Genomic DNA, 12,452 nt, shown 5'->3' on the forward strand with positions numbered 1-12,452 from the left:
CACCCTGTTGGGTATCTACTTGGATACTGAACGGACGAGGATGCGCTGGCAATTTGGGATTTAGCCGACCAAATTGTATTCTTATTGGTTGAACCAAAATATAGAATGATGGTACAACATGACAAAATTTCATGCCGGCTGGGGTGTCGCCCGGTTAAACAAGGCCCCCGTTGTTTTCGCCAGGGAACCAGGGCGAACAGCGAAAAGTCAGCTACTGGAACAAATCTGAAAATAAACCCCAACTCAACATCACCAGAGTTAAAGATCGGTACTATCAACGTAAGAAGCCTGAATGGCAAAGAAATGGAGCTAGCTGAGGAATTAGATAAGTACCAGATCGACATAATAGGGGTGACTGAAACAAAAAAGACCAAAACTGGTGAGATCTTTCTGAGCAATAAATACAAACTGTTATATTCAGGCAATGACAATCAAGGAAAAGAAGGAGTAGCCATAGTATTCAACACAAAATACGAGGCTAATCTTCTTGAATGGCAGTCAGTCTCAAGTAGAGTAATGTGGGCAAATATGAGAATGGGGAACTGGACAATTAGACTTATTTGTGCCTATGGTCCCACAGAAGGTTCTACTAAGGTAGAAGTGGAGGAATTTTTTGGCTTTAGAAAAAGCAACTGACACAGTGAAAAATGAAAAGTTGGTCCTTGTTGGGGATCTAAATAGTAGAGTAGGAAATGATTGTGAGACATACAAAAATGTTTTGGGAAAATTTGGAGAAAAGAGCAAAGCTAATAATAATGGCAAATATCTGTTGGACTTCTGCTCAGGACATGGACTGGTTATTACTAACACCATGTTCCAACATAAAAATGTGCACAAATTCCCATGGAGAGAAGAGGCTAGGAATAAGAAAAGTCTCATTGACTATGTTATTGTTGATAGTGATGTTTTTTCCCTGGTGCAGGACACCAGAGTGTACAGAGGATTTGAAATTGGAAGTGATCACTATTTAGTCTTGAGCAGGATAAAATTGAATTTCATATTGAAAAGAATAACATGTTAGAAAGTTTTAAAGCGAATAAAAGTTGAGCAGCTCTCAGATGTGAGCTGTAGACTAAAATACACAAAGATTATTGAAGGAAAAATGAAAGAGTTTGAGAACAGGAATCAAACCTTGGAGATTCAGTGGCAAACTCTGAAGAAAACATTGATTGATTCTGCCAGAGAGGCATGTGGTGAGGTTGTTTGTAATGATAAAAAAATCAGAACTCCCTGGTGGACACAGGAGGTTAAAGAGGCAGTGAAGGAAAAGAAGAAAGCATACCAAAAGTTCCTGTCAAATAAGTCAGCTTGTGCTCTTAGAGAATATAGAAACAAATGCAAGAATGCTAAACACTGTGTAAAACTAGCTAAACAAAAGTCATGGGAGGACTTTGGCAAGAATATAGAAAATAAATATCAAGAAGGTGGCAAAATATTCTGGAGGTTGTTGAAGAAGCTTAAGAATGGAGGAAAGAGTGCTATAAAAGGAATTAGAGATGATAAAGGTGACATGAAAACGGGAGAAAAAGATATCCTTGAAGTATGGAGTAATTACTTTGAAAAACTGCTAAATGAAACAAGCAGTGATGACAGCACAGTGGTAAAAAACACTGACCAGGCATGCAGTCAGGAATACATATCCATACTTGAAGTAAAAAAAAAGCCATCAAAGGCTTGAAATGTGGAAAGGCAGCAGGAGTAGATGATATTCGACCAGAAATGCTGAAGTATGGTGGTATAAGAGTCTTACAGTGGCTGCACTGCATAGTTCAGAAAGCCTGGATAGAGGGATGAATTCCCGATGATTGGAGTAGAGCTCTCATAGTACCCATATATAAAAAGGGAAATAAAACTGCATGTGAGAATTACAGAGGTATTTCCCTACTGAGTGTTCCTGGCAAGATCTATGCAAGTATACTTGAGAAACGGTTGAGAAGAATTGTGGAAGAAAAGCTTGGTGAAAAACAAGCTGGATTCAGGCCAAATAGAGGCTGTCAGGATCAGATCTTCACTTTACGACAAATAGTCGAGAAAGCATGGGAATATAACAAAGATCTGTATTTAAGTTTTGTCGATCTGGAAAAGGCATATGACAAGGTGCCAAGAGAGAAGCTATTCAATACGCTGCAGTTATATGGTGTCAGTGGGACATTATATCAAGCAATACTTAGTCTTTATTTGAGTTGTAAGTCAGCAGTTAGAATTGAAGGAAGTACAGGAAGATGGTTTAATGTTAAATCTGGTGTGAGACAAGGATGTACATTATCCCCTCGGTTATTCATTATCTATATGGATCACATTATGAAGGAAAGTGGTATTAAACATGATATCAAAATTGGAGATGTTAATGTCAGCTCTTTGCTTTATGCGGATGATGTTATACTTCTAAATAAATCTGCTACAAGTCTGCAAGATTCTCTGACTAAATTGAATAGCTCTTGTAATAGATGTGGTATGAAGGTCAGCAATAAAAAGACAAAGACAATGAAAATAGGCAGAATCATTGAAAATGTCAACTGTGTTGTGAATGGAGAACCTGTGGAACAAGTAAAACATTTCAGCTATTTAGGCACGATTTTTACTGAAGAGGGTAAATTAAATATAGAAATAGACAACTGAATTAGCAAAGCTGGTATGGTGTGAAGTCAATTGAATAAATTCATATGGAATAAGAGAGAAATTAGTCAGAACACTAAATTAGCTGTATACAAGACAGTTCAAACCAGTTTTAACTTATGGATCTGAGAGCTGGGTCAGAAGTAAAACACTTGACCAAAGACTAGAGACCACAGATATGAGAGTCCTGAGAAAGATTGTAGGCGTGAACAGATGGCATCAATGGCAGTATCATATTAAAAACGAGGATATTAGGAAAGAACTTGACATTGTCAGCATCCAGGAATGCATTAGCAGAGCTAATCTCAGGTGGTATGGTCACTTAAACAGAATGGGCGAGGAAAGATTAGCAAAACAAGTGTTCTCTGCCAGGTTGGCAGGAAAACGACCGAGAGGAAGACCAAGATATAGGTGGATTGATACGGTACAAAGTGCTTTAGACGATAGAAATATAAGATCTGATAATATTGGAGTGTTGACAAGTAACAGACTGATTTGGAGGAAAATTGTAGATAGGAAATTAATAATGATGTAATTTTTTTCATGTAGTACTATCATATCCTGTACACCCCTTGAGGGTACATGGCAGGAATTTGATGATGATGATGATGTATATCCAATCTATATCTCCCTAGTTAAAGTCTATATCTCCCATGATAATTGCTCAGCCTGCACTCATTGTGCTAATCTGTTGATGCATGGTATCCACATCTTCCTCTAGATTCCCAGGTCTATAGCAGCAGCAGCCAATATATTTGTCCTATTGGCCCCTGTCTTATCTCAGATAGCCTCAAATGAACCATTTCCTTTAGATCTAAAATCCTCCTATACTTCTATTTTCATTGCTTGAAGTTCTCTTCTTCCTCCTCCTGCTGTATTCTCTTTATTTCCTCTGAAAATAAAATCTCCCTTCCATTCTGTTCTTGTAACTACATCAATCTCTGTCAAACTGGTCTTGCTGATACCAATAATTTGTGGCCTAGTTGAGCTGACCAATGCCAAACACTCTTCTTTGTTTCTGACACTTCTAGTATTCACATACATGCATTTCAGTATCTTCATTTTCACTTCTTGATGATAAGTTGAGATGAGATGATCAAATCCAAGACCCTCAATCCTCATGCACCCTCTGTTACACACTGCCTGAGGTAGTTGTCCCTCAAAAACTCAAGAAACTCGTTTTCTTTACTTCCAGTTGCTATCTCATCATCCCATTCTATATTGTCATAATTAAAATCACCCTTTTGCTTATTTTCTTGGCTAATTTGATTATACATTTCATAATCACTACCATTAACATTACCAGGTGTATAACAACATCCAACCAAGTATTTCATTCTATTCATTCTATCTCACACCATACTGCCTCAAACTACTGGCACTATTTCCCTCTTGCATCTCTACTTTGTATGGACATAATTTCTTCTCTATCATCAACAGCACCCCCCCCTCCCTTTTTACCCTTTCTATCCTCACAAAGCACATCATACCCTTCCATCTCTATTCCTGTCAAGATATCATCCTCATCCAACCATGTCTCACTTATTCCAACAATTTTGAGGTGAACAGACTCAATTAATGCAACCATTTCATTTGCCTTGTTTCTTACACTTCAAACATTTGTATACAAACACAGCAGCTCATTCCTGGATCTAATGATAGTTCCACTGATCCCACCCATATTAGTTACTTCATTTCTCACTTTCAAAGTGATTCACATTTCTTACACTCACTCATGAAACATTTCTGACAGTCTCTCTCTGTCTCTCTGCTCCCCCTTCCCATCCCATTTTTGAACTACACGAACCATTCACTGTATTTAGTGTGTTCGTTGAACGCACACTATATTGAAGCCAGTGGTGTAGCTAGAGCTTTTGCCATGCGGGGGTGGTCCCTGAGTTTGCTGCCCCTCTCAATACACACCAAAAAGACTACAAAAAGTCAAAATGACGTATAACTGGTAACTGGTAATTAATTTACGGAATTAACAACGCATATAAAGTATATTAATTAAAGATAACTTTAATGAATCACTTCTATATTTCGGCAATGTCACATTGCCATCTTCAGGAACATAAATTAGGACTTTAGGAACAAAATTAGTTTCTTACTTTCTTCCTCATTTGCTTTGTTAGTTCCTTAGTGCACATACCATATCTTTATGTTCCTGAAGATGGCAATGTGACATTGCCGAAATATAGAAGTGATTCATTAAAGTTATCTTTAATTAATATACTTTATATGCGTTGTTAATTCCGTAAATTAATTACCAGTTATGTCTAACCAACGTATAAGTCTTACTACTAGAAAAATGATGTATAGGGAAATAAATTAAAACACTATGTTTATTTTTGAAGTAAAACTTTAATTTCAACATTCTGAAATGTTATTTTTCTTCTTTTTCTGTTAGCAAAATCATCGATGATATTGGCGAAGTCTATTTCATAGTAATGTAGGTAATTCTTAATCAGTTTTATTTAGAAAAACTCCTCTCACAACTAGCAACAGTTACAGCAATTGTAAGGAAAATTTGCAGTAGTATTACAATATCTGGAAATGAGGTCTCGAGACTGTATTTTAGAATTAATTGCAAAAGTTCAGAAAGGTTCAAAATGCATCCCGGGGCGGACCACCCTCCTCTGCCCCTCCCTAACTATGCCTCTGATTGAAGCAAACCCTCATTAAAATCATTGAATGTCCAAGTGTTTTCCACCTTGTGTTTCATACTCTTTGTTGGCATTTGGAATGCTTTTTCAACAATATTGCATAATAAAATTCACAAGTAAACAAGTACACCGAACTGCATAGTCTAAGGTAATGAAAATGCCATCAATATTGGTCGGTGATATCACGAATATTTACTCAAAATTAAGATTTATCTGATTGACGTGTGCAGTGCTGCTACAAAGGAAACTAGCTAATATCTGGCTGTATTTTAAAATTAAACATCGGTGTTTGTTATTTTATACTAGCTTGAACTTGACTTTTTTAAAATTCTTATTATACAATTTGCAGTTTTTCTTTCTTATCTTGCTTTTTTTAATTTTTTCAAGACATAGATGAGTGTGCTGAGAGTTTAGATAACTGTAATAAGGAATACCAAATGTGTATCAACACTAATGGAAATTACACTTGTAGAAGACTTCATTCAGGACTGTCAGCAAATACTTGTCCTCCAGGATATAGAAGAAATCCTACTACTCATAATTGTGAAGGTATCATAAAATTACATAAATAATTTTATTTTTTTATTCAATACTTATAAACTATTGCTACTGTGAATTGTTTTATAAATAATTCGTACTTTTATAAATAATTTATAAAAGTGCTCCAGTTAGTTTTATTATTATTATTATGCCCTCCATGGAGTAGGCAGACTGATCGTGGGAGGTTCATTCAACTTACAACATATTTATCATATAGAATGTTAAAATCCTTAACACTCCTTGCATTAATGAGTTTTGCTCTTCACACCCCCCTCTTCACCACACTTTTACATAACTTCCAGGAATGACTTCTTGTTCTTTCCCTCTCTCCTTCTACTCTTTTTATTATCCCATCTGGATTAATCCAATAAAATTCTCTCAGTAACTTAAATGTCTCTATCATGTCACCTCTTTTCCTCCTATCCATCAAACTTTGCAATCCACATTTTTTTAACCTCTCTCCATAGCCAGCAGTCCAAAGTCCTGATATTGTCTTAGTCACTCATCTCTGGACCCTCACCAATGTCTCTGCATCACATTGAAAACCAGGTGACCAGATTTGAGCACAGTAGTCCAAGTGTAGTCTGACCAGTGCTTTATACAGTGGCATAACCACTTCCTTATCCCTATATGTTAGAGTACTTCTTATCATAGCAGCACAATGATGTGCAGCCTTTGCAACACTAGCAATATGCCTTCTAAACCTCAGTCTACTGTCAACCCCTCACTAATCTCTAATCTCATCCACTTCCCGCAGTATGGCACCATCGATATAGTACACAGCTTTATATTTCTGCACTCTAAAATGCAACACCTTGCACTTATTGATATTAAAACTACAACCCCACTCCTTTGTCCAAGTAAAATGTCTATTCAAATCTTCCTAAAGGGAATTAATGTCAGCAGTGCTACTTATAATTCTTCCCAACTTTGCATCATCAGCAAACAACTGAAGATCCTCAGTTAGTCTGCATGATATATCATTTACAATCAAGTTAATCAACAGGAGTCCAAGAACAGAACCCTGGGACATGCCACTGGCATCATACACAACCTGCTGTTATCGTTCAAGAGCCAATCTCTGATCCATCTAACCAATATACTATCTGTTCCCATCCTTTGCAGCTTATACACCAACTTATCATGTGCTAATCTGTCAAACTCTTTTGCAAAGTCCAAGAATATCACTGTATATGATTCTTCCTTATCTTATCATAAATTGCAAGTAAATTACTAAAACAGGACCCACCCTTTACAAATCCATGCTGTCCATCAACCCAATCCTGTAGTCTATTCCTAACCAATCTCTCCAACCCCTTCACCACTATTGCAGTTATACAAACTGATCTATGATTGGAAATGTCTGGAGCCATGCTTGTGGAGTGATATTATTTTCTCTTCTTTCCACTCCTTAGAAACCCTATCCACTGTAAGACTTTCATTAAATAACCAGGTCAAGGACATAGCCAACTGTGATGCACATTCCATAAGAATATATGGTGATGCATCATCCATTCCCACAGCCTTATTTATATCTAACCCATCCAACATATGATACACCTCCTATTCTTTCCCTTCCAATTCTCCTAATACTTACCTCTCTTCTATATATTGCATGGCATCATTTACACCAATGTTATATACACCAATAAAGTGCTCGTTCAATAATTCCACTATATCCTTTGCAGTTATTATTCTGCTGCTATGGCTATCCACCTGTGTTAATCTGCCATAATTATTCTTCCTCTTGCTTGCCATATTGTGGAAAAATTCTCTTGAGCTAACTGTGGTCTGACCAGCCAATCTCCTCTCATACTGCACCTTTTCTTTCTTTACCATGCTCGTCATTTTTCTAGCCTGCACTTTATACTCTTCATTTATCCGATCAGCACCAACTGTCTTGTACCTTCTCCATAACATTTTCTTTTCCAGCACAGCTTGCTTGGTTTCACTGTTCATCCATTTCACTCTTACTTTGTTTACTTGCTTAACCCTTGGTATGCAGTTATACATTGCTTTTGTCAGATACTACCTTGTGAGTTTCCATGCATTGTCAACATCTTTTCTGCTCAGCTCATCTACCCAATGTACTGATGCTAACTAACTACAGAGCTTCCCATAATCACCTGCTTTATACTTTCACACATATCCATTTTTGGCAGTAACCTTTTCTTGTTTTATCACTTCCCAAACAAGTACCTCATGATCACTCTCACCAACCAGCAGCACTGTTAACACTTCATTAAGAACTACATCTTGTGAAGTTATCACCAAATCCAAAACATTAAAGCCTCTAGTTGCTTCAATCACATGCTGCTTAAGATAATTATCTCTCAGAAATTCCACAAACTTGCTGTCCTTGTTCCCATACAATATCTCCTCCTTCTATTCTATATTCCTGTAATTAAAGTCTCTCATCAGGATCACATTCTTTTTACATGCCCAACTAATTTGCCTAAATATTTCACAGTCGGTATTCTCTGCATTACCTAGCCTATAACAGCATCCTAACAGATATACTAACCTGTTTATTTCAACACAACATAGATTCAAAATCTGTGCATGCACTATCAACTTCGGCACTTTTCAGGCACAATTTATCTGCAATCATTATCTGCAAGCACTCTCCCCCTCCTCTTTTCACATTTCTATCCTTCCTGAAAATTTTATATCTTTCTTATTCTATTCCCGACATCATATCCTTCTCAGAAAAACAAAACTAATGCTATATATGTTGAGCAATGCAGTGGCACTTTTTTTTTTTCTTTCTTAGCTTAAACAGTTCTATTTGTTGTCTTACAAGGTTTTGTTTCATATTATGGTTCTGTATTATGTTTTTTTGTTCAAAAAATCAAGGCAAGATGAGATGTGTTGGGTAAAGTAGGTTATGCTTTAGTTTTCATTTCATTTCATGAATTTCATTAATTCATGAAATGAAGAAAAAAAAAAATTATTATTATTACATGTCACCTCCAGGGAGTTCAAGGACTCATCGCAGGAGGGTGCTCTACTCTACTCTACTCTACTCTACTCTACTTCACTAAATATATCTCATTCTCTCCACTACTACTTAATTTTCCTTCTATGACACAACTACCATCAATAACATCTGCCACCCATCATCACCAATGACAGTATTTTTTGTCTATAAATTGTGTGTGGTCTGAAGGCTGATTTGTCTGTACGTGGAATGAAAAACTCAAGTTTCTGTTAGTAAAAAACCTTGCTACCTCCGTATGAGATCAGCTAACTTACCTTCAATTGAGAAAGCCCATATAAGGATTCCCCTTGTCACAACAAGAGGAATCCTTGGGGGGGGGGGGGGAATATCATGGGAACTATTTTTTAAGAAATATTTCAGTAATAATCACAACTTGTGAGAGAGACAGATGAAAGTATTGCAGGAATGATGGTGTAACCAGTGGTTTTAATTGTGGACTAGAAAGTGCATTACACAATGTATGAATTTTTTGCTTACGATATTTTCAAAATCAAATTTGCCTTTGTTGATGTGTCTATATAGGGCATAGAAAATTGTTGAAGTTTTGGTCTCAAGCATGATGTGCTACACCTCTTGGAGAACTAAGATTTGAATAACTGATAGAGATTTTAAGGAGAATTAGAGACGAGAGTGCTAATTTCAGTAATAATTATTTCATTGATTCAGGTTATTTGGTTTAGAAGAGAAATTATAGTCTAATCATGAATAAGACATAAGGATGAATAGGAATTTGCTTGAAGTTATGGTCTGAATTACCCTAGAAGAGAGGTGACATTTTCAATATACTTGGAAAGGCATGATCACATATTGGGAATGTTGTGAAGATTGTTTGGTATTTTATTTATATTCTGTGTATGGATCAATTTGTATTAAATTGTTATATACAGCAAATTCAGTAGATGCATGTTATAGAAAAACTGCTATAGAAATGAATTCTATTATGAACTATGGAAAAATATCATGGGAACCATGTAGCAAAAAGCTGTTTTAAGCTGAATATTATGAGTAACAGATGTAACAAAAGTTACATTGATTTAAATTCATTAGGTCAATTCAGTTCAATTTATCAAATGTTCAAATACTGAAACATTTATTTCTAATTTACTGTATTCATCCCACATGACAACCATATCAACCAGAAGGCGCTAGATTGCCACTCAGTGAAAGGCCACTGTTGAAAAGAAAATTTTTATTTTTGTAGTAAAGTAGCAATTTTGATTTGTGTTTTGGTGTAGTTTGTTTATTTTTCATACATTAGCATAACTGATTATAACATTAGATGATTGTGGATCTTTTCGTGTTTGAAATCGAAATTTTTACTATTTTTTGAAGCTTGTAGTGAACAACGACAAAATGATGGTTAAAAACAAGATCTGCATGTCGCTCATTGCCTAAATCATGGTCTTTTTAAGAATGGTTCATGGTCATGAATGCAGTGTGTATACATGGAAGAATGTGGAGAATGTATTTGTGGAGATACTGAACAGGAGACAAGAGCGGATATGGATATGTCAAAAGTGGGATATTTTGCTGGTCAATGAGTTATCAGTAAATGCAAAAATTGGCTGTTGGAATGAAAGAGTGCATAACTGCAAGAGCAAATGATCGTATGAATCGTGTAACTGCAGGAGCAACTGATTGTGTAAATCATGAAATGGAAATGAGCAAGACTACAGAAGTGAAAGAAAGTATAGGTGAAGAATGAAAGTAAGTGGCACTGTGGAAGCAAAGGAAAGTTGGAATGAGGAAACAAAAGAAACAAATGATAGACTGACAGGTAATGTAATTGCCAGGATGGAAGACTTAAAAATGAGTTGATCAGAATGAGAAGTAAAATCAAAAATATGCATAGTGAGATGAGAAGTTTGGTGAATAAGAATGAAAGAGTGCAAAAGGTTAGAATGAAGGAAAGCAGAGAAAAGGAGGTGATGAATGACTTGATAATAGCAATATGAAGATTCTATTATTAGAAGTATGGTAAATGAGAGATTCCATAAAATGTGTTTTCCAGGAGGGAGAATTAGGAGAACAATTGATGCATTAGATATGAGAAGCAAATGAGCAATTGAGTTGGTGGTGGTTGTTGGAACAAATGACTTAGTTGGACATAAAGAGAATGTGAGGATTTATATCAGGTGGGTGTTGAGAAAAAAAAAAAGAGTTAACAGTGCGGTTAGAAAGGCAGTCAGTGTGTTGCCAAGGTATGATTAATGATGAGTTGACAGGGAAGGAGACAGAGAGCAGGATCATAAATGGCATCTTAGTGGAGCTGTGTGTATGTGTGTGTGTGTGTGTGTGGAGAAGAGAGGGGAGTTTTTAAATGTGTGGGATGCATTTGAGGGAAGGATGGAATGTACAAAAGTGATGAATTGCATATAAATGGATTTGGTGTGAGTCAGTTAGAGAGCCTGTTGCTTCAAAAAGGAGCAATGGATGATTGATTGTATTTATTTATCATGAACCCGACTCCTACCTACGCTCTTAGCTGAGTTTGTTTATTTTTATAGGATTTTATGTAAAGTATCAAATGCACAGTGTTCCTTGTGAATCTGGAAAGCATCTTACAATTCTATATATCACAGTATAGCTTAGTGGCCCACGAGCTTCATTGAAATTTTTAATGCGGCCTGCACTTTCTGAAAGGTTGAAGATCCCTGCTCTTTCCTTGTGAATCAGAACCAATGGAGAATGTCTAACGAAACCTAGCTGATATATTGTGAATTATAGATGCCTGACTAGATCATCCCAATCATAACATTGTCAGCTTATGCACCAACAAAAACTCATATGACATGCTCCTTTATAGTCAACAACTATATATCTATGTTATTTACAAGATAGTAAACACGGGTAACAAATGGTACAAATGTTATAAATCTTACAATGACACATTACAAATATATAGTCATTCACAAATACAATACATTTGATTTAGTTTTTTATCTATGATGACTGTGTATCTCTGTTATGTATATACAGTTGATTTTTTTTAAAAAAGTTTGATCACTATTGCATGATGTGTTTAGATATCAATGAATGTGAAGGAGTCCATCAATGCACTGGTGATAGACAGCAATGTATTAATGTGCCTGGAAGCTATCGGTGCCAGTCAGTCATATTGGAAGAATGCCCTCCAGGATACAAGTATAACCAAACTTCTAAAGCATGTTATGGTATCGCTTATTTCATTACTAAAAAGACTTCATAAGATATTTCTTTTTTAAACATGTCTCACATTGTATTTATATATTATTATTATTAAGCAGGTTATAAGATTTTGGAAATGAGCTCCTTTGAACAAACAAGTTCAAGCTATTATTTGTTCCTAAATTTTATTATTGGAAAAAGGATGTGAAAGAAGGACTATTTTTTTTTCCTGAAAACAGTTGAGATATAGTTGATGTTGATGCATTATCCTCAGCTATCACTTCATGAGAATAACAATGTCATGATAGTAACAATAACAAAGGAATGAGGAAATGGAGCAAAAGATCAGGATTATATATTTGGTTTAATCCTTTATCCAAGTGTAAGCAAACCAAGTTTGCACCTGAAGTATTTTCAGGACTGGGGCAACTTGTGGTAAAAGTGGAGTAAATTCTGATTACTTGCCTTAATATCTCCCATAA

General features: G+C 35.9%; 1 protein-coding gene across 10 annotated transcripts in view; it reads left to right on the top strand.

The window, feature by feature from the left end:
* LOC150108392 (uncharacterized) overlaps positions 1–12,452 on the top strand; it is a 628,716-nt gene that overhangs the window by 221,781 nt on the left and 394,483 nt on the right. For 9 of the 10 annotated variants that reach the window (XM_090415800.1, XM_090415806.1, XM_090415807.1 and 6 more), the window contains 2 exons: positions 5,670–5,831; positions 11,850–11,996. The exons of the other annotated variant lie outside the window; for it this stretch is intronic. In XM_090415800.1, coding sequence (XP_090271926.1) covers positions 5,670–5,831; positions 11,850–11,996 — 309 coding nt within the window. The remainder of the gene's footprint in view (positions 1–5,669; positions 5,832–11,849; positions 11,997–12,452) is intronic. 10 annotated transcript variants of the gene reach the window in all.

This window comes from Typopeltis vanoorti, chromosome 3, assembly GCF_054136105.1.
Source record: "Typopeltis vanoorti isolate ZY-2024b chromosome 3, IOZ_Tvanoo_1.0, whole genome shotgun sequence".
In the NCBI taxonomy this organism is placed as follows: Eukaryota; Metazoa; Arthropoda; class Arachnida; order Uropygi; family Thelyphonidae; genus Typopeltis; species Typopeltis vanoorti.